Here is a 27,542-nt window from a genome sequence, read left to right as displayed (position 1 = left end):
AACTTAAAGGAGTCCTGTTAGCTCTGCTGCAGAGCAAAAACAGGACTTTATTTCTTGTGGCCTTACAGGCTGCAGCTCCTCTAAGGCACATCACAAAGCCACGTAGCATCCCCAGATGCTGGAAGGCAGTGGATTAGCTGTCGGCTCCATAATACCCAAGGTCGCTGGAAAACTCCACGGTGACTTGTGCCATTGCATAGAAAATGTCATTTGTCTGGGGCAAAACTAAATTTCAGCAGTGTCCCTCTCTGAGTGCATCTTTCTCATGCCTCAGCCACAGGTGCGATGCTCACTGCCTCCCATTTTGGACCAACAGGATCCACTTTTCCAGTATAAAGGTGGAAGAAGTTTAGATGGGAAAAAAAGGGGGCTGGCTGACAGCGACTGTGCTGGAAAATTGGATTTCAGTGATTCCAGTCAGTGAGAATTTAAGTTGAATTAGCAGAAATGGAGTGTGGAAATTTTGCCTTCCGTTTGAAATCCACGTTTCTATAGGGGTGGGGATAGCAGGGCGGGGAGAGAGGATGCAAAAATGCTCCATCCAGCTTGCTGTCATGGACAAAAGAGAACAGTTCACTCTGGCAATGCAGAGGTGGCTATTTTGAGAGAGTGGTGAAAAAAAAAAAGGTCCAGAGCAGTGGTAGTGTTGGTCTAAATTAAAAGTACTAAGGTCTGACAGAAGAGATGGATGTCCCAAAACAGCAGCAAAACATCTCATAGGAGGGCAGATATCAGTAGAGCCCAAAGCCAGGCTTTCATCCATTTTGCTCAAAGGCAAGAAGGAAAACGAGCCCACTTGCTGCAGTTTTCCCCTCGGTTCAGCCTCTGAACACAGCTCCTTCCTTAGGTGTGCTCAGGTGGTTTAGCCGGCCAGCCCAGGGATGCTCGGTGCTGCTTCAGTGAGGGCTGGTTTGGCCATCCCCCGACATTCCTCCCAGCCTTCAGTTCCTAGGATTTATCCAAAATAGCCGTAATTTTTCCTCTTCCTTTCACCCAGTCTCTTTGGGGGGGAGGGGATGGCAGCATCCCAGCCCCTTTGGGGGAGGGGGTTGGCAGCATCCCAAGGATTTTCTGTTAGACACAGAGGCACTTGCCAGGTCCTTCCTGGCTCAATAGATGCCAGAGATCAAAGGGGCAGATTATTAGTGTTTAATTACTATTTTGCAGAGCTGCCCTGTGTCCTTGGCCAGGGCAGGCACGTTGCTGCTGTGGTGCTGTCCCCAAAATGGGTCATCCCCTCTCTGCCAGGGACCTCAAAGGCACAGGTGATGCTTTTAGTACCTCTGCCTCATCCATCTCCTCTTTTCGTCGTGGTGTCTGCTTTCTGCTTCTCAGCTCTGGGATAGGCACATTAATGAGGGGTGTTTAATGATTTTTTTTTTCCATATGACTCCCCTGGGTTCCCTCTCAAAAGGGAGAAGGGACCTGGGGCTGCCGGGAGGAGGATGAAGGGCAGCTGTGGCTGTGATGGAGCAGCTATGGGATAGACAGATAAGCAGGATGCAGGGAAAAATAAGCTTTTCCCTAGTTTGCAGTTCCCCTTCAGCCAGTCCCAACTCACTTGTCCTCGGCTGACCATGACCCCGAGCTGTGCTCTGCCCCTGCAGCGTTTCAGTGCAGGGATGCAGCCAAAACCCTATGAAGGGGATGTGGGGTCCCCAAACCCAGGCCAGGCGGCGAAGGTTGGCCCACCTGTGAGTGAGAAAACACACCGGGTCCCGTCACTGCCGGCTTCCACGTTTTCAGCCACGTTGAACAAGCTGGTGGTGCTATAAATCCGCCGTCATTCAGCACCCCAAGAAGGCTGTGTCTGGAGATGCATGTGGGTGTCAAGGCAGTGTTGGCTTCTCAAATGAGATGATTAACAGGCAGCCGCAGGGCAATAAGAGAGAAAACAATCTTCCCCTTTCCTTGCCACCCTAATCTCCGGAGGAATCTTTTTGTTTAAATTTTAATGAAAAGGGTTTTTTGCTCTCGGAGCACGGAGCAGGCTGTTGTGTGAAGGCTGCCCATCCTGGACATCCCCAACATTGACAGGCAATCAGAGCATCCTATTAAAGAGGGACAGGCACTTACTTCAACTTTAAATATGGCCAGATACAATTATTGGCATTTTCATTGCATTTGAGCCCCGGACATTTAACGGCAGAAAATGAGCTGACCTGATGGCGAAGGCCACGCTGCATGTCGTCACACAACAACACCCACCAGACTTGATGAAGCAGAGAATTAAAATCTGTGATGAAGAGCACAGGCAGCGGCATGGGGCAGCCAGCGCAGGGACCCGAAAGCTGTGGGAAGAAGTGACAACTTCAATGGGTTGCCAGAGAAATACTGCAGTTGGGATCACAGCCTTTCCAACGGGGATCGTGTCTTCCAGAGAGATGCCAACTTCAGAAATCTTCAGCTCATGACCAAATTGGGTCATGACTTTTTCAACCACATGCATGTAAAGAAAAACACATGTATTATATAGGTGTGCATACACAGAGTTTGGCTTTTCTGTATCGCTGCATGTCCTTGGCTGGTAACTCCTGACTTTGAAGTTCTTTGCACCATGGAATGACTGAGGTTGGAGGGGACCTTTGGAGGTTGTCCAGACCAAAGCTCAGCTCAAAGCAGACTTAAAACATCCTCACGCCCAGTGCAATGGTCCTCAACTGCCAGCAGACCAACATAGCCTGAACTCTAGTTCAACAAGTGATTTTGAATTTCCTTGTTTGGAGCAAAAGCCTGCTTCTTCCTGGCATCCTGATAGACTCACATGCTGGCCAGGCGAAGGAGGAAGCATCATCCCCCGTTCACGGAAAGACACAGACCTTCCCAGCACCACAGCCTGCCTTCCCAGGTCCTGCCTGTGGAAGGAAGTAGCAGCCCTGGGGTACACCCCGTCACCCCAAATTCTGGTACAGGAGCCATCAGAGGCATCTTTCTCAGGCCCTTCTGCTGTGGTTACATTAAGACAGATGTGAAAAGTTGCTATAGAACTGATCTCCATTTGAAGAGGCCTTTAATAAAGGTGGGATGTTGCTTAAACACAAACAATGTTCAGGCACCATTTGGCTCAGCAGCAATCTGAATTGCCGACGTCTGGTTAAGCCCAGCCCTGTCAAACTCGTGGCCTGTTGAGCTTAAACATAGGGTCCTGAGGAGCATCTTAATAAAGTCAGGGCACTAATAATCAGCAAGGTGAAATGAATAGTTCTCTGAGACTATAAAAGGTGAGACCCAAGCATAGGGTTGGCTACAGCTCAGCCTGTTTCCAGCCACGTAGGGACCCTATTTTCCCTTTCAGTCTTAAGCCTTATTTTAAGCACTAAGAACTTGCCTGTAATTTCATGTCTGTACATGCTCTCATCTTTCGAATGCGTCTTGTGCACCGGAGGCATAGGTTAAAACCGGTGGCCAGCCGAGGGGTGACATTTCGGAGCAGCACTCAAGCCACGAGACACTTTTCAAATGTCTTCACGCTTCCCTGATGCCACGAATGCAACCACCTTGATTTTTTTTGCCGTGTGCTGCTGGCTCTGACATTAATTCCCGGTGCTAACTGATGCAGGAGCAAGAGAGGAGGGGGAGAGGGTTTGCAGAGAGACAGCTGGGCAATGGGTATTTTTGGGGCTTTTATGAGAAGGAGGAAAGTAAGATCCTTGCTGACTTGCTGCTCAGCTTTGATATTGTGTAATAAAGAAGCCAAAAAAATTACCAATAATGAGCAGATTAAAGGAATCACCTTCAGAAAAAAACAGATTTTATCAGAAACCTTATTTGGGAGGTGAATTATTTTTGTTAATTTGATGCCACCAATCATTTATGGTTAACAGCCCCGAGCTGGTGGGGGTCCCTGGGGTTACTGGGTGTTCAGGCACGGCTGCCGCGATCCTGGGGGATGAATCGGCTCTGGTCCCTGCAGCTCAGTGCAGGCTCACCAGGCTAGAGCAGCGAAGGCTGGTCTGTGTCCTGATGCTTCTTCTCATAGTCTTGCCCATCTTGCAGCCAAATCTTAGGAGAAAGCGATACTAAATTAGTGGGCAACTGAGTAGTAAAAGCTGGGTGCATCGATGGGGCATCCGATGCCATTTGTACTAGGGGTTGGTACAGAAACAGGAAAAAGAAAAATGTTTCAAGATTTTTGGTTTTTTTTCTTTATTGCCTGAGGGCACTAAAAAAAAATGAGACAAGTGATTGGCATGGGGCGAAGGTTTGGCACTGAGCGGGCTGGGAGAGTTGCTGATTTCGGCAGCGGTGACATTGTGGCCAGAGCACAGCGAGGAGCTGGGGCTGAGCACCTGCCTGCTCCCAGGCACTTATAGCAGAGCTGCTACATCCAATTTAAAAACAAAAAAGTATTTATTTCTATTACTCCTGTGTGTTTTTGCAGGTCCGAACTGCTTTGCAGGAACCACAATAATTCCTGCCGGCATCGAAGTGAAGGTGGACGACTGCAACATCTGCCACTGCCACAACGGGGACTGGTGGAAGCCAGCGCAGTGCTCCAAGCGCGAGTGTCAGGGCAAGCAGGCTCTGTAGTGGCAAACCTCCCCGCCAGTGGCACCGCTGGCAAAACAACTCGACGATGACGATGACGACAATGGTGAAGGAACGGCTTTGACGCTGCACACGCGTCCAACCTCCCGCCTGCTGCAACAGGGTCACCAGGAAAATCTGCAAGGGTTTCACACAAGCAGAGATTTTACATGCGGGGAAGGGTCTCCCTCTCCCCACTCTCCTGCTCTTCTCTCGCTTTACACACTATGTAACCGGTATCTAGGTATCTGCTCTGCTTTTGTAATTATCAGTGCTTGATAGGGTTCTGGTGGTCAGATTTGGGGAGGAAAAAGCAAAAATGTCCCACACAAGTTCTTGGACTGGTGACGCCTCCGAGACGCTGATCGATTCACCGCTCTCACTTTCTACAATGTGGATCGTGGGGTTTTCACATTTATTTATTTAAGGTTTTTTGCTATTGTGTTTTGGGTTTTTTTAAAGCCTCTTCCTAAGCTGGGATTGTTGTGGCAATACAGCTATGAGTGAAGCGATGGATCATTTTTGTCATGTCTGTAAGGAGGGGGCCGGTAAGGACAGGAAGGAGGTAGAAATTAAAAGGGGAGGAAGGGGTTAAAAAAAACCAACTGGAATGTAACCTGCGGAAGGACCAAGGTAGATGCGCAGGTATACGACCGGACACCCAAGACGCAAGCTGTATCTGTGTTACACTTTCTCCACTGAGTGGGGACAATAAAGTCGAAGACACCTACACAGTCACTATGACCTTGATCAGAGCCAGAGCCAACACCGGCTGTGTGGGCAGGCGGGGGCGGCGAGCCAGAAAGCATTGGAAAGGCACCAAGAAAGCAACATCTTCCCTGGGTTGTCTCTGTGTGATGCCTGGCTGGGGCGTCGGTGGTGGAGCAGAGGGAAGAAGGTCTCACCTGCGCCACGGCTCTGCCAGCTCTTGGCCTGAGTAGGCATTCGCCTGCCTTGCCCCACCCCTGTTTTGCCAGCACCGAGGCTGCTCTCGCTGGAGCAAAGACCATCGTTTCATTGACTTCAGCGACAGCAGGACTCAGCCGCCATGAGTCAAAATTAAAATATTTCATCCCCTGTCTGCCCATCGCCCTTAGGGAGGTTTCCAGAAATGTCCCATCACTGTACCACCACTAAACCGGCTCAGCTGGTGGGCAAGACCCTTTGCTGCAGTGTGAGGGAGCTGCCCTGGCTCTCCCCCAGTCCCAGGACCATCCGTACTGCTGGGGATAAAGCAAGCTAGGGTGCACGGGGGGCTGGGGACAGGCTGGCCACATCCATGGGAATCGGCTCCTGGTGAAGGGTCTCTCCAGAAAATGGCTACGTGCCTGCCTGCTGGAGGAGACGTCCCTGCGGTCCCTGCCAGCAGCCTCCGTCGCTCCGAGGAAGGGTTCCCTTTGGGCTTTTTGGCACCTTTTGCTTTCTCAGGCTGCGGCTTCCAAGCAATACTGTGAGAGAAAAGCCACCAACGTCATTTCCCCACTCTGCCCTGCCCAGGTGAGCACAGGAGCCTTTCCCATCACTGTCCATGCTTGGTTTGCTGCTTTTTGGTCACGGCCATTAGGGCGACAGTGCTCATTTTGTTCAGACTCCAGTCCAGCACCTGCTCCTAACAGCAACGGCAGCAAATCCTCCTTACAGCATCCTCCACCGAAGTGGATCAGCACGGTCGGTCTCAGTTTATGCACACTGTTGCCTTTATATTTTTATTTCTTCTCCATTTTCGTGTTTTACTGGAGGGCAGGGCGTAGGACGAGCACTAGCGCAGTGATTGCCATATTTCAGCTGAGCATTGGCTTCCTGCGATTTGAACTGGTACCATTAAAGAAGTCATCGCCACATTTCTTTGTAAACTGTTGCCTGTCAATGACTATCCGGTTTCAAAATTTTCAAACAATAGTGTGCCTGAAACTAGTGAGAAAAAAAAACCTGTAAAAAATGGGGGGGTCTAGAAACAATATTTCATGTGTAAAAGACTATATTATTAAAAAACTATTTTGTTAAATATAAAGTGTGTGAACCAGCAAAAAAACCCCAGAATTATATATTTGTGGCATATTTTACTCTGCTGATCTTCCCCCCTCAAGCTCCCTATTCCCCATCTCATCCCTTGCTCCAGCCCCCAACTCTCTGCAGTGTTGGTGAGTGCAGCAATGCAGCTGGGGTGGGAGGAGCAGGCTTGGAGCCTGGAAATAGCTGCAAAAGTCCTACAGATGGGATGGGTTGCCCAGGTAGCTCCTCAGCAGTAAATCAGTAAATCAGCTTTGCTTTGTCACAGGATACCTGCCAAACTGGGATTCCCTTTTGGGGAGGCATCATGGACCAACACAACTCCCAGACTCTCGCTTTAACCTCCATATGTTTTTGCCTTTTTCTGATGCCATTTTATATTTGATGCCATTTCCTGAACATGGAAATTTGCTTTCAGTTCACAAACTCCATTTGGTACCTCCAGATGCATCATTATTTACACTGATTAGTAGTTACTCTAATTAATTACATCTTAATTACTGTAGTTAATGTTTGTACAGCGCTTGGAACAAGTACAGCACTATACGTGCCACATATTATTATTTTCTTCATTATTAATTAAGCACCATCTCCATTCCATGCTGTGCTACTTCATTATTTCCCAAGGAGTCACGGTAGTGCCCTTACTTCCACCCAGGAGTACTTTGCTCCCAGCTCCCACTGGGATGCTGCAGTGCTGGCTGCCACGCAGGATGGGAGCAGGAAGAGCAGTATCTACGCCGAGTGGGATTGCCAAACAACATAAGGATGCTCATTTTTTTCCCCTCATCCTTCCAGGGCATTGAGTCTAAAAAAAAAAAAGGAAAAAAAAAGCTGATGGCAGGGGGATGCCCCAAGGATCATGCACAGTGTGCCGGAGCGCGCATTTGGGTGAAATGAGGTGGAAGCCCTGCAGATCCCATCACAGATATTTCTGTGAGGTCTCCACAAGCTGCTGGCTCAGACTGTAGAATGGATCCAATTCCGCCAAATCCAGTGGCGTTAGGCACATGGTCCTGCTGAGGGATCCTGTTGTTCTTCCTGAGCACCAAGGTGGTGGCAGGGCAAGGCCTGGGGGTCGCAGGGAGGAGCAATGGGCACAGATCAGCTTTTCTGGGGGTCTGCATGGAAGAGTCACCAGTTGCGAGTGGGCAGTGTTTCCACAGCACCTGTGGTGCTTGGAGCAATCGCCTTGAAAATCATTGCCACCAACATTGCTTTGTAGCAGCCCATCTCAGGCCAGACAGGGTGGATCCAGAATTGAAATCCCATCAAACTCTCTCCAGATATGCTTTTTTTTTTCTGAACCGAAGAGTTTCAGCCTCATCTCAATCTCCTTCTTTTCTGCCTTTTTTTTTTTTTTTTTAATGTTTTAGTTCATTTCTCCCCTTAATTAATCACAGCTCTGGGCCAGCCAGACCCATTAACTACTCTTCTCATTTAGACCTTTCAGAGATACAGGTGCAGATGCAATTTAATTTGTTGACCCATGATCGATAGCAATTAATACCATCTCTTTAATCTTGTTGAAAGGTTCATCTTGGGCTTCCAGAGGCTGCCATCTCAAGGGAAAGGTGTCTGATACATGTGTTATTAGATGGGGGAGCACAACCTCCGTGGACACCGTCCTTCCCATCCGCCGGGGCTCGCACTCTTGAAAATACAAGAGGCTTTCATGGGAGATGGAGAAGAGGAGGAGGTGGACAAAGATGAGGGAAGATGCTGAGGGGTAAAGAGAAGAGCAGGGGGCTTGGTAGGGCAGGAAGCAGGGAAAGGTGGAGTTGATAGGTTGGAAAGATGAGGGATAAAGAGGACAGCACGAGGGGAGATAGAAATGATACATCCTAGGAGACATGGATGGAAAAGGAAGCCAAAAGAGTTTGAGTTGGAACAGAAGAGTGGGTCAGAGAGCGGATAGCTTAGAGGCAACACCTTCAGCATGAGTAACAGTGAATTTTGCAGCAGAAACAAACCCAGAGCCAGAAAGGCAATCCTTCCTCCTGGGGTGCTTTACACCCAAGTCTCACTTTGATGCCATTATTTACTCCCAAAGTGCAGCAGCTGTGTACAGTCTCTCTCTTCCTCCTCCAAGCAGTGGGAAAGCCCACTCTGAGAGCATCACTTTTTCCCCGTCCTCATTAATATGCTATTACCCAAGATTATTTTATAATTACGGGATTATTTCCTGCACACCCCAGGGGGGAGCTGTCTCAGCTCCAGATCACCTGAGAAGCATCAGCAGGGCAATGTCATTCTCCCCCAGGAGCCTGCAAGGCACACGCAAAACCAGGCTAAGGCTGGGAAAAACCTGGACTTTGGATACTCTCCATCCTACCATCCCGCCCAGATGGCTCCACGCAGTACCGGGATGCTGAGCACCAGCACTCCTGATTCAGCAGCATATAATGGCTTCAGTGGCACATAATGAGTCGAGTCGCGTCTGACGTGACTGTCCCCTGGCTCAGCTGTCCCAGCTGGCAGGGATGCTGGATCCGCTGCAGGAACCCCTATTCAGCCACAGCTCTGCTAAATGTAAAGGCAAAGAGCAAATCCTCAGCTTCCAGCGCAGCATGAGCAATAATGTGTTTCTCTTTGGTGGCTGTTAAAGGGAAAAGAGGGCCCATGTGAATGTATAGCAAATGAATGCCTTTTATATAGCAAAATTACATGTTTTTGCAATAGCAAGTCAATATAGAATATGAAAAATTTATCAAAAATCCACCTTCCTTTGTAGTGTGGAAGATTAACTTTTAAAACACAGGGAATAGAGCACATGGAAAGGAAATAAGTGCCTGTATTTATATATTTAATATACCATACATATATATTTATATTTGCAGATATACTTCCTACATTTTCAGAGTGATTTTTTTAAGGGAAAATATCTTTTTACCATGACTAACTTCAGTATCTAAAAGAGCTCTGCTCTCAGAAGATGCCAGTTCATGCTCCCACTCAGCCGCACTCTTCCTGGGTCCTCCCAGGAGAGCCAGCAACACCCCAGTGCCACTGGCTGCAGTGAGAGTTTTGCATCCAAATATGCCCAACATGGGACAATGTTCAACATGACATGGTGACACGTACTTCCCTGTTGACATAGGAGCTCTGGGAACATGACTATTTCGGTTCACATACTAAGGTGATGGAGATCCTCCAAGTTCTCTTCAAGGAGGTTCTCAATGCACAGGATTTTGTAGGATGACCATGAACTTTGTCCACCCTCCAAGCCACCTAGACAGAAGCTGACTCTACCTTGGAAACCCTTTAGCCACCATGGCCACAGATTGGCATCCAAATAAATAGCAGAGGAGCACAGAGTAGATGGTTGATATTTTTTTCCAGCAGCTCCACACAGAAAAAAAAGCACCTGAGATCCACAGAAACCCCTACAACATATCATCTTAACCCAGGTAACTGCCCTTGGTCACTGAATTGCTCCTTTTGGCAATTCCCTTTCCTCTACCCATGGACATGCATGCTGACAGTCAGCGAAATGGGGAACAGGCTGGTCAGCACTATATCTCGTAAGTAAACAACAGTCAGAGGCCCCAGTGTAGCCAAGGGACCCATATTAAGTCATATAAAATATTATTTGGGGCCTTACTGTGCTTTACGTGCATAACCAGCCCGAGGAAGGGAAGAATAATCCATTGCCAAGATGTGGCATTTTTCTGGACACAGGGATGTGCAAGCCCAGAAAAAGGGATAATTATGTACCAGGAAACTGGAAGGAAAGGAAAAACCCAACAAGAAAGCTATGTCAGGCTCCTTTGGGATGGCACAGAGCTAGACAGTGTCCCCACCAGCACTGGCTGGTGTCCCCGCTGAGGCCAGGCGTATGTGTGATGGTTGCACCCATCTGCACAGACAGCCTCATCTTTTGGACAGGCAGCCAGTTGGGTGTTATTGATAGCACAGACAGCCTCATCTTTTGGACAGGCAACAGGCAGTTGGGTGTTATTGATGGCCATTCAGCAAGAGAGGGACAAAGTCTCTCCTTTCTCAGGGAGCTCATGTCCTCTGACCCTGCTGGTTCCTCTGGGGTCACTAATTAATTAGTTATCCGCATCCCTGGGAGTTGCCAGATGATATTTTCTTGGCACTGGGCTTTCCTTAGAAGAAGACAGAGGGTAGGTAGAGCAGCACCAAAAGACATTATCTGACAGCTTCAGGGTGTCCTTCCCAACACAACCCGTCCAATCCATGGCTTGTGCAGCATCCCTGGTGCTGGCATCCATGCCTGACCCCATCTGAGAACCGTGTCCTCAATGTAATGCAGAGTGCTTTCTGCTCACCTGGTCGGCATGGGGCTCAGCAAAGTCAGCTTTCCTGTGGTCTCTCCACTTTGGTGGCCCAACCAGCCGGGCAAAAGGACCCTTTGCCATGTGACTTTCTGACATTTGCTTCAGATACAGGAGATAGCGATCTGGGGAAAGGAGGGAGCGAGAGAAAGAGTGAGCCTGAGCTATTAGGCTTGTTTCAGTGGGACAGAGCAGGATTTCAATAATAATTAATGCCACTATTAAAGATGCTCATTTAGATTGTAAGGCATCTGGCACTGGAAAGGACGCAGTCAAGGTATTTTTGGTCATTACAACATACATACACACACAATGTTTCATGCTGCTGTTCTCTTTATGGTGATAACCCATGAAGGCTTGAAAAGAAACCACTAGGCCACTCCCCAGCCTGGTTACCCATAGAGATTATCCTGTTACCCACACAGATTATCCCTTCAGGTTTTTCAGTGGTGGCTTGGCTCTGTGTTTGGAGAAACAGCCAAATCCCAGTCTAGGGAGTTTTGGAAAAATCATATAAATCTGGAAGGCAGAACTCCAAGGAAGCATGTGAAAAATGGGGCTTGCCAGGCTTTATGTTGTCCCTCTAAATGATGCATGATGATGAGAGTGGAGATGCCTTGGAGTGGGCTGCAAAGACAGAGCGTCCTACTGCTGGCTGTGCAGCCAGTGTGCCAGGCACTGGAGAGGCTGGGGCCAGCGGGCTCTGGCTTTTGGAACCTTGGGTCCTACCTTGAAGGACTTCAGAAGAGGCTGCAATAAAGCCAGGGTGAGGTGTTCAGCTGGCCTGCTGAAAAGTGTTGTCTTAAGTGTTTACATCAGCCTCAACACCTCCATCAAGCACTCAGTTAATAAAAATCATTTCAATTTAATAGATAGGGACCAGTGACACCGCCATCAAGCACTCAGTTAATAAAAATAATTTCAATTTAATAGATAGGGACCGGTTTTCTTTGCTCTTTTCATTACTTAGCTGGCTTGATGGATGCAACCTCTGCCTTGCTGGAACAGTTTTCTGGATTTCCTAGAGCCCAGCTCTGTTCCTATAATTTAGCTGTATTTGCCATTTCTCTTTTTTTTTTTTCAAAGAACAAAAGCTTTGTTAATTTTTATTTATTAATATATTTTTCGAGGGGGCAACAGGCAGCTTCCCAGGAAAAAAATTATCCTTAACGTTTTGAAACAGAGCCATTCTGGAGTTGTGTTGTGTTAATAAACTGTCTTCATCCCAATCATGGATGGATGTCTGCGCTTCCAGGGGGAGCTGGGCTGGGGTGGGAAAGGGAAGAGATAAAACTGTGAGGAACTTGCACTCCTGCAAATAATCCACTCCCATATGTGCTGAAACGCTCATTTTGCAGTCCATTAAGCTCAAGTTAATGCAGGTAGAGCATGTCTGGCATCGAGAGGATGGTAAAGGTTTCGGGTTTTAATTTTACTCAGATGAAAAATCCTACGCGTTCCTGGCCGGTGTCGGTACTTCTGCAGCAAAGACAACAGGCCCCGCAGGAAGCATGAGGCCAAGGTTAAAACACTTCTAAGTGAAGATGCTATGATACCCAAAGAAGCAATTTCCCATTGTATTGCATATCTTCTGGCACTTTATCAGCATGAATAGAAACTGTGAGCGAAAGGGGTGCGCGGGGACCCATTGGAGCTGCAGATGGCTTTAAATTTCCCCTAACTTTCTCTGGATTCAAGGTTATCCTCTTGGTTTGCTGCAGGCCTGCGCACTTGGGCTAATTGCATCTCTAAACAAATAGTAGCATTGCCCCTCCTCGCCCCACCAGCGTGAAAAGAAAGCAAATGGAGACGTGTCTGGGAAATAAAGCATGTTTGTTATCATGCTGTGAAGCCCCATGGGATATTTTAGCCCTCATGGTTTTACTTAAAACACCCTGAATCCCACTGGTTTTGTCAGCAGTGTGGAAAACAGCAAATGGAAGGAGGCGCAGGTGCCTCAGGCAGGGAGCAGGAGGCACATAGGGAAAGACAATCCTTTGCAACCACTTAAAATTTCCCTGATGGTGAAAGTGTCCCCCTGGGGTAGTGGACAGTGCGGGAAAAGTGGAGATACCATAAATCCCATGAGGTGGAGATACCACAAATGCCATGAGATGATGGGGTTTTCCTGCCTGCTCCTCCTGGGTGCTTCTGAGAAGATAAAAGGCTGGTCTCCATCCAGTTGGAGCTTAGGGATCAATGCATCGTTTGCATTCCCACTTCTCACCAAAATTGCTAGCAGCAACCTGGGCTCAAGCCCTCTGGATCTGAGAAAGTGGATCACAAACCAAAACCATCATTTCCTAGGCCAAACTCACCCAATGTTTGTATGTTGCCAGTGACTGTGATGCCTTGTAGTAGAAATACAGGAGTTTTCTCCTGTAGATCAGTGAAGAAATAGAAATTTAGGTGGATGCATGTCTGAATTTCTGACCAGTGAAGCAGACACACATCCTTTGAAGGAGTTACCACGCAAGAAAAGTTTCACTGGCCAGGCCTGGTCCATTGCACCACTGACCTCGAGCAGCGTGGAGAGAAGATTTAGAGAAATCCACGTGCACCACAGACTGGTTCTGTCATTTCATCAGATAGACTTTTCTTGGGTATTACCCAACAAGTGGCATTTGGCCTTAGGTTTTGAGAGGGAATAGAAACACCCATAGGAATATAACACATAGCAAAGATTTTGCTACCTCCATGTGGAGGGGCAACCAGAGGGCAACATTTCTGGAGCCTTGTCCTAGGGAAACCTTGAGGTGTCACAGCCTTTCTGTTACCAATAAAGAGAAAAAAGAAGTTGAGCAGGTTAGAAAAGATGAAAAGAAAGAAACATGAAAACAGCTGAGCCACATTCCCTTCAAACAGGCACAAATCTGGACCAGAGTCTGCTCCTGGAGAAGATGCAAGGGGAAAAAATGGCAAAGATACTACATCCAGCACCAGCGACACCAGGAGTCTCTTGCCATTCCCCATCCCTGATATTAATAGTTCCGTTCACCATGCTGAAATTATTCACAGGGGTACAAGCAACAGGCCCCTCAATCCAATCTTCTCATATCTATTTGGTGATAAACATACGTTAATCTGATGCCGGCTAATCTGCACCACCTCTCTGACCCTGGAAACTTGTGCCTTTTGCAGGTAAAAGTGAACTGGGTAGTCTTCCAGATGCTGTTATTTGGACACACCGTATAATATCAAAGTGACAACGGCTGGAAATGCGATATTAGTAGGATAGATCACATCAAAAAATGGGCCAATTTAGTTATATTAAATTAGTGCATGGCCTCAAATTCCTAAAGAGAAGTGTCTGGTATAAAAGTGATATAACTATCAATGCAATGTATTATGAGTTTTATTCTTACTATTTTTTTATTAACAAATTTTTCATTCTTCCCCTGCTGTGGCAATGCCATCCGACAAAGGGCGAGGGCTTGCTTACCTGCAAAACAAAAGCTTTATTACTTGTTCTGAAATAGATCATTTACAACAACAACAAGTGGTATTAATAAAGTTCAGGGACAGCCAATTGCAGGGAGCTGTGTTTCATATCATTGCTAGCGAGAGCTAACTTTGGGAAGGAAAATGAAATGTTAACCAAAAAGCCATTTCCAAGAGAAATAGCGCCACTGTACATCATCAAACTAATAAAAGCATGCAGTCGTGTAACACAAGGAAATTCCTTCTTCTCCTGGTCACAAATCATTTTTACCCCATTTCCCTGTGTACTCAGTCTCAGAACAACATTGCAGATTTCTATCATTTTTGTTGGTGAATTTATGCGGCTCTTTACTGCTCACCTACTTCATCTCATCTCGGTCTTTTTCATTAATGAATCACGGAAGCATTAATTAATGTTTAAGAGGCAGATAGCAGGGTTTTTTCTCCTGTGGATCACTTAATCAAAGTGAGCCTGTGTTGTTCAGTTGTAAATGGAAATCCAGAAATGGACAACAGCTACATTGTCAGGTTGTGCTTTACATACCCAGCAGGAAAAATTTTAATATAAAATTTTAAATGAAAAGAAGGGACCTAAAGAAGCATCAGTTTCCAGAAGAGGCCCAGCCTTCACTAACTCTCATGCAGATGCTTTACAAGTTAATTTTTTGTGGAAAAATCAAGCCTACTGCAGTGATTGAAGAAGAAAAGAGCTCTTCTGAAAATTTGACTTGAGATGTCAGCTTGCTGGCAGTCTTGACAGCAAAGAGAAAGCAAAGTCTAGAGGTGGGAGCTGCTCTTTGGTCTCAGTGGTTGAGGAGTGGAAGAGCCCTGAGGTGGACTCCTGCATGGCATCAGGCCGTGGGAAATACCACCAAGGCCTCAAGCAGGTGGGACACAGGTGTCCCTCAGCCATCGGTATGTCCATAGGCTCTTTTCCACTGGCTTGTACAGAAGCAGGTTGAGTGTTCAGGGTAAACAGATGTACTTTATGGGTTCATATACAAAACCCATTCATCATCATCGAAACAATAAAGACTCTGAGGGCTTAGCACTTCTGAAAAGTCAAGTTCATGGTGTTTTCAAGATTGACATCCTGAACTGAGGAGAAAACCAAAGGACACAAAGTAGTTTGATGTGATTTAGTCAAGGACTCTGGCACAGCCAGGGCTGGACTCTGGGTGTCTCAGGATCCTGTCCTTGATGCCAGTCACCAGGATGTACCACCAGAATGAGAGAAGATGCACAACAATAATGGCTAAGATTGAAAACAATGAAGGACAGCTGCTTCAAGGCAGAACAGGCTACCTCTGTCTTCTCATCAGACAAACCCTTCAACAGACCCTCCCAGACCCTCACAAATCACTGTGTGTGTGCCATCTTTCTGAATGAAATGTTGCTACAATAACAGATCTCAAGTGTCCCCTGAAGGCATGCTGTTCGATATTTATAATCACTTAATAAACACATGAGAAATGGCACAGTACAGCCCTACATAATCTATGTGCAATGATCCTTGGTGACAAAGTGTAAGTGACCAAATCCCTTTCCAGGTCTAATGATATTTTGCTCTAGTAAGCCAGTGATATATCTCATATAGCAAAAATAAAGCACTCATGCATAAAATTAATTCAGTAAGCTCTGAAGTCATAAAGCTTTCAGTCTGTGATATATTAGATGGGAAAATGACTAACCTGTAATTCAAGTTCTCCTGGTGCCTTATTCCCGATAGGTTGTAGGGTCACCTAGGCATTGCATGATCAAACCGGGCCATTTCAGAAGCATATGAATTATTAACAAACCAGCTAGGAAGCCCATTAGGGTCATGTGCATAAAAAGTCCTGTGAGGACACAGGTAGCAGCTTCTCCGCATAGAGGTCAAATGTTTCTGTTCTTTCCAAACCTGCATGAGAAAACTTACAGCAAATCACCTCCATCCATTTTGCTCCCATCACTCCTTCTAGGAGAGCTCATCATGCAACCAAGACTTTTGGACACTTACTGAAGTAGCTGGGACCTCTTTCTAGGCAGATTGCCCTGCTATTTGATAGCACAGATACAATTCCCATGTAGGCCTCCAATATAATTGGGACCAGTTTGCTCGAAATCCACAAAAAGCATGATGGCAATGTGCACATGCAGTCTATGCCACGCACTGTTTCCAGAAACACCACCTTATTTTTCACTCCCATGAGCCTCCTCTACATCTCATGCGCACCAGCCATCCCAATACAGTGGCAGACTGGCCTATGCCTGGACCATGGCTGGACCATGCTTGGGCTTGTGTGCTGTTGCGGACTCACCCATCACATGTTGCGTAGCCCTCTGGGAGCTCTTGCAGTGTCCTGGTCTTCTGTACCAGTGTGAACCGGTGCCAGAGAAAATTTCTCCAGCTACCTGGAAGAAGTGAAGAACCATCCAGAAATTTAGAGCAGGGGCGGGTGAAGCAACCAGCAGCATCACAAGTCTGCAGCTTGAGTGAGGGTTATGAAAATGCGTTGCCATTGCAAAGCCTGTTCCATGCAGCGCCTTGCTGGGGCCCTATGGAAAGCAGGGCATAGAGTTGCAAATACAAAAGCCCTTCATAAAGATATGCTTAGTAGTGTCAAACATTGAAATTACCTCTCTGCACATGTGTTGTGTACCTTTTCATTGCTGATTGTAGTAACTCAGGGACAAGAAATCCAACCGAAAGACAATTTTTCAAGGTCCTTCCATAAGAAAATGCAGACACTGCTTGCTCTGACTGCGGGTGCAGCACAGATCACACACAAGAACATACTGTAGACTCCATTGATCCGCAATCCATCCCTTGTTTCAACCAGAAAAATGATTATCCTTTGCATGTGAAATGATCAAAAAGCGCTTAAAAAAAATCAAACTCCAGCTCCTCAATCAGGAACGCTGCCAAGCTATCGAATCAATAGGTTGTTAGATACTTGAAGTATGGGAATATGTGAAAGCTATCAAATGATTTCTTTGTTAATAAACTGCTACAGTAATTACCATTAGAATAGAAATGGAAAGATACAGATCAGAAATGGAAAGCTGTAAATGGTTTCTCATTAAATGAAACTAAAGCGCATGGGATTTTTTTTCTTTTGGCCTTGATTCTGCAACAATTTGAACTCATATACCCAGAGCTGCTCATGCACCCAGCTTTGTGCACCTCCATGTCACCCAAGTGTCTTCAAGTCAGTGAGCCTCCAATAGAGGAGAGCTTACCTTGAGAACAGTCAGTTAAAGTCAGGGGCATGAGGATGTTGCACCTTGTAGAACTGAGCCCCATACACGGTAGTAGATAATCCTGGAGCAGCTCAGCCAGCAATGGTCATTACAGAGGTGTCCACACTGGGGCTCAAATAAGCCCAGTGCAGATGTTCTCCATGAGCCACAGATTTTAGTGCCAGACACGAATCCTCAGTCTGAACAACAACGTGATACTGGGAAATAACAGTGACAAGATTCAGAAATCAGGAGCTGCTGGTTCACAGAGAAGTGAGTTAGCCATGCTTCATCTTGCATGTACCATGTCTGCTCTGCTGCCCAGCCCCTCAGCTCTGCCAGGGGTGGAAAGTGGGATACCACGGAGCACAGAGAACCAGGTTAGACGTGTGGAAGGACCTTGGGGAAATTGTAGACCTGACAGTTGAGTGCTGGTTTGGGGTGGGCAAGAGAGCATGAGAAGACTGAGGGTGACGGTGTGGCTGTCCATTAAGGTCTTGGTAGGTGGCTCCAAGGGCAAAGAGATTCAGCCCATGCTGACTCAGTGCTAAACACACAGACAGCCAGCATGAGAGTATCGTAACCCAAATTCTTAATTTTCAAAGGTCTGTGGTGCTAAAACATGGCAAGTTCTGCAAATCAGAAATACATCAGGAGCCCTCCCCACCCCTCCCACTTGCTACTTGTGGTCATTAGAGTAATAGATTTTTTCAGCAAAAAAGCTTGACCTCGTCTAAAGTGTAGGTCGGAGAACACAATGAGATACACTTAGGGTTCAGCTTCGCTCCAATTAGCAAGACAGAAATTGTCATATTGGCTTTGGGGGAGGAGGGAGAACACCATTTGCTGCCAGTTGAGGAATACTTTAGCTGTTAAAGGTAGCTCAGCTGCCCACATGACAGCCTGAACTACCCCAACATCATTCCTCCTTAGCTTGTCTATAGCTGAGAGAGCACATGGGTGAAAGCACATCTTCCTTCATGATGTAGGAGATACAGAGCAAGTAGTCCACTCGATGAAAAGAGCAGGTCTCAAAAACCCCAACTCTTTTTATGAGGAAAAGAAAGGTTGTGGAGGCTGGAAAACACCTGAGAAGTATCATTCAACATCTGCAAATCCCACTTTACCTGCAGTGCTTAGACAGGACAATATTAATAGCCCCACAGCTTTGCATGTACAGAATTTCAAGTGCTTCCAGACCCTTTCCAGACCTAATGTATTTATGGAAATTGGTTGTCTTCTACTAGCACATAAAGAAGAAGGGGGGGAAAAAAAGGACAATGGATGGACCCACAGCTTTGCATGTACAGAATTTCAAGTGCTTCCAGACCCTTTCCAGACCTAATGTATTTATGGAAATTGGTTGTCTTCTACTAGCACATAAAGAAGAAGGGGGGGAAAAAAAGGACTAATGGATGTACATTAACCTTTTGGTACTAGATTTCCAGATACTAGCTACTAATGCAAAATCCATTAGAAGGAAATGTCTGGGAACCATGGTGCGTAAATGTTGTAACGCAATGAATAAGCCTGTAAAAATCTGAAGCGGGCATGGCAGGAACAGAGACCCATGCAAAGGTGGTTCCAAGTGCAAGACAATTAAAGAAAGCTCTCTGATTTGCTTTGGGCAGAGAAACCCTGCAAAAAGGGCCTGGAGAGGTGAAGATTTGGAAACTGAGCTTTGCAAGCTTCCCCTTTTGCAGGAGAATTTTATTGCTCACCCCAAGGGCAGAGCTTTGAAGCACCTGTATAAGCCTTTTCCACTGCCACACAAACTCTTCTTCTTGTGTCTTTCTCTTCCTTTGCTTGCCTGCCTATGCAAGCATTGCCCAGCGTGCTGGTGGAGGCTATGGTAAGGGAGATGAAATGGCTTTCCCTACTCCAACACAGCCTTTCACCATGGGTGCCTGGCTGATGGGCTGTGCCACACCGCTCCATATGGACACGAGCTCTCATGCTGGCCTGGGCAGCGCCAAAATGATGATTTCCATCCTCTGGGTGCCTAAGCTCCTGCTCCTGCTTGTCATGGGAAGAGTAATCCCTCATCGCTTGCAGAAAAACCACAAGGTGTTTCCTAATGAAACACAGGCATCCTTCAGCGGGGGATCACCCCAAAAATAGCTGCCCGGAGAAATCAATTGTTTAGTCCTCCAAGCAGGTACAAAGTGATCTTCTTTAAGATCATCTTTGTGGAGATGAAAGAAATACCAGGAACAGCCTGGGCATGGTGTGAAACAGGTGTTGAAGAGGTGGGGGTGACCATGGCATTGAAGATACAAAACAGCCTCAAATACCTTTATTTGAGGAATTTTTCGCTTGCTGGGTGCACTGCTTCGAAATTGTAACATTTAAGTGCTTTTCTTTCAGGGATGTGAAGAGAAAGGGGAAAGAATGAGACCAGGAGAAGTGAATATTATCATTTAATACGCAAAGACAGTTTCAATAGTTACCTTAATGTGCACTAATTAGGTGTGGGAATACGCAACACATCCCAAGGGCTGGTTATAGCCTCTTTCCCTGCTGCACTTAGGCATGTTTCGCTACCATGATCAAATATTTTAAAATGTACAAAGATTTATCACCTGTAGGGCACAGAAGAAAATTGTGATTTAGCCTCCTTGCCAGTCACAGCTAACAGCCATCTTCCTAAAACAGAAAAGGCCACGGTCCAATTTCATTTATCATCTGGAGCCAGCCAGAAGCCATCAGTGCGGATCTGGGACTCCCTACAGCTGCAAGGACAGGAGCTTGGACCTGGACAAAAACTCTCTCTCTCTGGGTGCTGAAGCTCCCAGTTCTTTGTTCACCTCACAGCTCCCCATGAAACATCTTCAGGTCTCTGGTTGTCATCTCTGTCCTTTCCTCCAGCCAACTGTGAAGTCCTTGAAGGAGTAAGTGTAGGTACGACTGGGCATACACCACCACCTCGAAGGCAGCTTGCACCTTGAATGGGATCAGAATGAGATTCTTTATAACAAACACCTTTGCAACCTCCTGGCCTTGGGGCTTTCTCTAGGGTGCCAAACAGCACAGCACCTGGGGTGAGCATGAGCTAAGCAGAGTTGTCTTCCACCTACTGCCCTCTTCTGCTATCTTGAGTGTTGCCTGCTTAAACACGGAGCCAGTTCTCCTCCTGCCTCACCAGGGTGCAGGTTTTTTGTCTTTATAGGATTACAGCATGCTGTTTGCAGGGAGAAGATGAGTGAGGACTTTGTACCCGTGTGTGTTTGTGAAGACTGTTCTCTCCTTTTCTGCTCCTGCTCATGCCTGTAGTGCAAGTGCCATCTCCAATTTAACAGATCACGATGGTGCCATCCAGAGACTGATCCAGAGCCGGTACTACCTTGCCTGGCCTTCAGTAGGAACTGTGGTTCCTTCTGACTTGTGGATCTTATACAACTTGCCCTTTGAATGGTGTGCACCACAACCATGGCATCTTAACACAGGAACTGCTGCATCTGATCACTTACTCATTTGTATGTGAATTTGGGGGCTTCAATTTCAAAGCTGAGAGCTCCATTTTGCATTCACAAACTGTCTTTGCAGTCCAAATCCAGTTTAAAGTTCCTACTGCAGGTGCTCAAAAACAAGTGAAAATGTATGACTAGCTCCAAACCTGGTCCCTGCTGATAGCTGCCTACAGCTGAGCTCACTGTGCCTGTCCCTTTTGCACCCAGATACTGTTAAGACCTACTTGCTTCCCTGCACGCTAATAAGGCTTCATGCTGAAACGCATGGGCCCTGTAAGGAGGAAATAAAAGCAAGGTTATGGGATTTTCCTTGGATTTGACAAATGTAGGTGGAATACAACAAGAACAAATCAAATCCCAGCCCCTTTTCTCCCCCTACTTTCTCTGCCTGTTGATGAGAGCGTCCTCAGCGTCTGCAAAGACTGGTAAAAGCTTGCCTTGCTGGCAGGACCGGTTGTGTGCTACGCTAGCCCAGGGTGCAGAGCAGGCTAAGTGCCCAAGCCTCCACCCAGCAAATTGGGCAAGTCTGGCATCCTGTGATGTGTGGGAGAGCAAATCTGTAGCTCACAAGACCTGAGTTAGCTAGGGACACCCCACTTCTGAGCCACAGACGTACATTGCTGCACAGACCACAGGAACTACTAATTCGGTGTAAGCAGTTTCTCCATCTCTCATTATTGAGTCAAGGTTGATTTAATCAAGCAGTTTTTCTTAAAACACAAGCCAATAGTTCATGCAAACTATTGAAAGAGTCCACAAAAAGACATCACTGGAAAAAAACAAATGCTTGTTCCAGGCTGTTCCTGGATGTTTTTACCATGCCTTGTTCAACAGGTACACAGCAAGCAAAGAACCAGAGACCAGAAAACTTGTACTGTGAGTGGATTGAGCTGGGAACAACATCTGCCTCCAATTTTTCAGTTAAACAAAACTGTGACTTTTAATTTAATAAAAACCTTGTGCGTACAACCACAAATAAAATCGTTCAAGCTTGGCTGAGTTTAAAACCAGAACCTGGCACCTCTTCAGAAGCACGTTAGAGAGCTTAGGGTAGAAAATCTTCACATTTTGACACACGCAGCTGCTGGGACTCAACTGCTGAGAGCAGGAATGGAGCATTGCATCGGGCCCAGGCTCCAGAAGCAAAGCACATGGAGGTCACAGGCAATATTTACATTAATAGCAATATTGTTTTTGTGTGGACTTTAAAAACTATGCACGCCACTATGAGTAGCTGTTTTGAATGCAGGTTACATCAGCCATGCAGGTGACCCTGGCTTTATACAGTCAACCTGAGGGCACGTGAAGGAGTTCGACCTGGAGTGCAGCCTGGCTCCTTTGCCCTCTCCCCATGCTATCATCCCCTGCTGTCCTAGAACAAGCCTAGGGGACACAGCAGGGCAGAGCATATGAGCATTACATTGCTGCACAGCATAAAATAAATACAGGGGAAGAAAAAGATCCAGCACTGCAGACTTATTGAATTAAACATTATTGTGGCTAACGCAATCAATAAGGCATTGATTGCATTATCCATATTAATATTTAATTCAATTAAAAGGCTCCAAATTTCTTTTCTTTTGTTTAAATATTCTTCCAGCTCTTTTATGCTGCAGAAAAAAAGTTAAATTTGGCTACAGACCATGAATTCCACCTGGTCCCGAACTATAGCTGATCTGGGTTTCCTCTGGCACCAGCTGTTCAAAGCTGACCCTTCCAGCAGAGCAGGGGAGAACCATTTCCCTGGCCAGGCTGCCACTAGCACCCAGCACAAACCCCACAGAGAGACTGGGACCCCCTCAGGGCAACGTGAAGTGCACAAGTGTGTAGGGCAGTCGGAAAACCTCACTTTCCAAGGCCTTCATATCACAACTGAGCCCCAGCTGATTGCTGCCAAAAGAGGCAGTCTCACACCTGGTCCCCCCACCAAATACTTTTTTGACTCCTCTGAGAATTAGTACAGTTTGCTAAACTAGCAGTCCCACAGCCCCACCCCACCCAGCCCCACACTAGCTGAAGAAATAAGTAAATTTTTATCAGTTCAGCAAGCTGAGCAAGTCAGCGAGCCTAGCTGTCACTTCGCATCCCATTTTTTATATAGATTTTTAACCCCTGTCTCACCGTGTATCTGTTTAGCTTATGGGCTTATGAAGGTAAGCACTGCACGTGCTTGCACAGCACTCATCATGGCACAGCACTGCTCTTCAGCAAGCTCGCTGTAACTGAATAGAAATAAGCCCCAAAGTAAACTCAGACCTGAGAAAGGGCTGCTGTGGCTTACAGCTGTGCCCAACAGGGAAGAAAGCTCTCTGCTTCTTAAACACACTTGGACGTCCAGGGCAGATATTGTAACACAGCTAACTGTGGCACTGCACGGTTAACTTCTCCCAGCTGTGGTGCACAAGGCTTCCAACATCCACCAGAGCAAGACATCGCAACCCCTGCTGCATAACAAAACCACAGGTACCAGCCATCCCGTTACCTGTCACTGCCTCAGCATCTCCGGTGAATGACACCAGTGTCTCAAACACGCAGCGGGAGCTGACGTTTCTCTGCTACTTCATCAGACCAGACCTCCTGCCAGGAATTAAATTGAAGCACAGAAAATGCATCTTCTCCATAGAAAAAGAAAAAAAAAAAAAAAAAAAGGTGGGAACCTTCCTCCCCTTCCCCCATCTGATTACATACAAAATGTTCTTCTGCTTTTAAGGGCAATTTAACACTAGTTAAACTACCGTTAATTTAAATCAAACAAGTCTGAAAAGATAGAACATGCTGCACTGCTGTTAAAAACAGCTGAATCTTCATTTGTTCCATCCGAGACACTACTGCCCATTTCCTAGCCAATACTATCTGGCTGTCCAAAGACCTCTTTCTGTAGTTTTGAAATTGATATTTAAGCCTTCTTTGTTGGCTTTTGTAACACAGTGCGGTCCGCTTTGGTATCAGAGAGAAAGATTCAAACCTTTCCATCACACTGATTTTTCTTGCAAAGTATGGGAGAAAGTCAGAAGAAGGACATGGGGGCCAAACTGGTTAATACCAATTAATCTGACATCAAATTCACCCCATTTCCAAGAGCAAAAACAGGTGATCCTCCAGCACTGAAGTACAAAATAGCTTAAAGAGGAAAAAAGAAAAGCTTTGCTCTTCCATGTTTCATAGACCTGTCCTCAACAAGATCCCAAGATGCCGCTATCCAAACTGCTGGCAGTTCAGCCGATCCACAAGACATGCCAGAACAGACGTTCCTGCCCAGAAGCTCTATTGGCACTGCAGCGCTGGCAGCTATAGACTGATTTTTCCCCTTCCCTCTACCTCCCTGGCAGTAAAGCTAGCCCACATGAATCAGAAGCAGAACAGAAAGCACAGGCAGGGGGAACCAGATGATCTCTACATTTACACATTTTCCCCAAATAATACACACCAATGTGTAGTTTTACAACAGTCTGTGGCTTCTATACAGACATCTTTGTCCTGAGCAGAATATTTGCAAGAGTTTCATTAGCCAAAGTGCTGATCTGCTGGAAGACTGCAGCATAAAATAACTGCTCCAGATTAAGCTTGGTCTTGAATTAAGACACCGGACCTAGTCAGGGAATACAACCAGCTTCAATTCCCTGCCTAGCGTTATTCCTTTCCTTGAATTATGTCTTCAATTGCTCTTGCTCCTTCGGTGAGCCTTGCCCAGGCTGATCACAGATAACTTTGTGATGGGTCCCGCACAGCTGGTCAGGTCCAACCTCAGCTCAGACACTTGTAATAGAGCAGAAGAGAGGGGCTTTAGTTCAAGGCTAACAAAGGCTGTGTGGAAGCCAGTTGGATGAAACACTTGCTGACATCTTTGTTACTAGAGAGATGCAAGACTTTGGACCCTCACATCCTTGTTATTCATTTGGAAGAGGACTGCGTGACAACAGACCCTGAGCACCTCCCAGGCATGCCAATTCTAATTTGAGAGCAAAAGCAGCTACCACTGTTCGGTATTACTCGTTTATCTGTTGTTTCCTTAAAACACTTGCAGAAATAATGCAACATCTAGCTCTCCTGCATTGCTCTGATAAGTTCTTTTGATGGGCCACTCGCTTCTACCTCAGAAAAGTCACTTCTGAATATCTCAAATAACAAAGAAATCCTCAGTGTTCAGCAACAGAGAACAGATTTTATTTTATAGCTGGAGGAACAAAGTCCAAAGAGAACTATTTCCCCAGGCATCCCCACTACAATTAGGCTTCCTCTGACTTGCCCACCATATATTCCTTTCTTATGAAAATTAATCTCTCCCCCTCAAAAATGTATATAATTTTAATTACTTCAGATGGGAGGAGAGATGTTTTAGGGATAAGAAAAACCTATGAGATCTTTAAATACAAGCAATCAAATAGAGGTGGAAACAGCCAGAAGTATGAACTATTCTGTAACTATATTCCCCAGGATCTAGCCAGGACACTGATGCAAGGAAGCACCTCTGTACTCTTAAGCATCTTCCACTTCAATACACACACACGATACCCAAAACCCCACAAAACAACAAAAGAAAAGCAAACAAACAGACTGGCCAGGCTTTGTATATTCTCCCCTAGACCACAAGCCACAGCCATTCAAAGAGATTATACAGTATTTATTAAAAATGTTATCTTCTATTAACTATTAGTGACGTTAAACTGGTGTCACCGAACTCCAGACATAACACCTTCAGTAGCAATCAGGTGTCCCTACTGAACTAATTCATAATAAAACAGACAAATTTCAAGGGAAGCTGCCTGAAAATCTTTAGCCTTTCTGAGACTCACAGCATTTTTGAGGTATAAATACAAGATTAATAAAAACGTCTACAATCCAGAATGCAAGTCTTAGACTTTTACCTCTTCAAATGCCCCAATCATCAATGCACATTAAGTATATGCACTTTAGCAGAATACTAATATCAATTCACATTACAGCTAAGGTTCTTTACTAACCTTTAACAGATTTTCTTGATGAACTCATCTACTTCCTGCTTCAGACTATGCCAGAACATTCAGCACCCAAAACAGGCTGCGGCTGTCAGTGCCACAAGTCTGCTCACACTGCATGAAATACCTCTTCTATTTTTGAGTCTGCCTCCTACTAGCTTCCTTTAACGCAGCCTTGTTCTTCAACTAGAAGAGACAGTGAGAAATGATCCCTACACACCCTTTACCACATGCCTCTTGATTTTATAACCTTGCTTTAATGAGCCAAAATCCATCCAATGGATTAAGGGACTTGATTTATCCTTACTACAAAGCTATTTTAGACATGTTTTACCAAGTGCTATCTCTGCTTTTAATGATTAGCAAGCATGAATTAAGCAGGGTCTGCGTCACTGACCTCTAGCTTTTGTGTACTTACCTATTGCTTCAGTAGTGTTTGACACCTGCTGCAATTTTGGCATCAAAGTCTACTTACTGCAGTTCTGTGAGACTTTTTAAGTACGTAAGTCTACATAAGTTGATCACACTCAAACTGAATTCCTGAAGAGACCTGAAGGAGATGGGCCAGAGTTAATCTTGAGGGCACTTCAATGACAAAGGTAAGTAAGGATCACCCCTCAGTACGATACGGAAGGATTCTTAATGTGATTTGATAGTAACCCTGCTTGAAAACATGACTTGATTCAGAGGAACAAGACCTTAGGAAAATTTCAGTGGCTTAAAGGGCACTTCAATGACAAAGGTAAGTAAGGATCACCCCTCAGTACGATACGGAAGGATTCTTAATGTGATTTGATAGTAACCCTGCTTGAAAACATGACTTGATTCAGAGGAACAAGACCTTAGGAAAATTTCAGTGTGGCTTAAAAAAAAAAAAAATTGATGGCAATTTTCTAACAGTTTCTTTTCAGCTGCCAAGGAACAATAGTTTCTAAAAATCTGTAAATCTGCTGCCTCTACTTTAGGACATAGAACAGGATTAATGATGGGCCAAATTTCTTCCTGGTACAGAGCAGAAAAGCTCCGCTCTTAAGAATTTTGCTGAGATTCACTGCTACTTTTGCAAAGAATACCGCATTAGGTATATTGATGTGCTGTGAAATGCCAAGTTAAAATGTGCTACAATTGTTAAAATAAATGACCAAGTCCACGCAGTATCGACTCAGTACCTTATTTGCTGCCAGTGTTTATCTGCACAAAAACCCGAAACACATTCATCCCATGGGTTGTTCAGTTTATTAACAAGTCTTGCATTTTTGCTCACTCACACAGACATACAAGTACTTGAGAACTGCATTTAGTGAAGAGCAATGATTCAGTCTAGCTTAAGTGATAGATCAAGATACTTCAGCTACTGAAGTCTAGTAGATGCTATTGAAAACTATACCTGTTATACATGAAGTGTATAGCTCTAAGAGTTCTATAGAGCATATCGAAAATTGGTATAGGATTGCCAACGGCAATGGTTACAGAAAACAACCGTCTCTTACATATCCACCTGCAAGAGCGGCTCTTCAGTGTATCTTCACAGCTGTATCAAGTTCACAGAAAAAGTACTTACATTTCCATTTACCTGTTGAGATACATACAGACTACGTACTTATTCTGCAGCTAAG

At 45.8% G+C, this 27,542-nt stretch overlaps 1 protein-coding gene across 1 annotated transcript in view; it reads left to right on the top strand.

Moving 5' to 3' along the window:
• Positions 1-4,530, top strand: part of VWC2L (von Willebrand factor C domain containing protein 2-like) — a 52,652-nt gene extending 48,122 nt beyond the window's left edge. Inside the window, exon 3 of the mRNA XM_009285128.1 lies at positions 4,382-4,530. Coding sequence (XP_009283403.1) covers positions 4,382-4,530 — 149 coding nt within the window. The remainder of the gene's footprint in view (positions 1-4,381) is intronic.
• Positions 4,531-27,542: the final 23,012 nt, after the last annotated feature.

The sequence above is a fragment of the Aptenodytes forsteri genome, unplaced genomic scaffold (genome assembly GCF_000699145.1).
Source record: "Aptenodytes forsteri isolate BGI_AS27 unplaced genomic scaffold, ASM69914v1 Scaffold264, whole genome shotgun sequence".
Taxonomy (NCBI): Eukaryota; Metazoa; Chordata; class Aves; order Sphenisciformes; family Spheniscidae; genus Aptenodytes; species Aptenodytes forsteri.
This window is presented reverse-complemented; position numbering and strand designations above follow the sequence as displayed.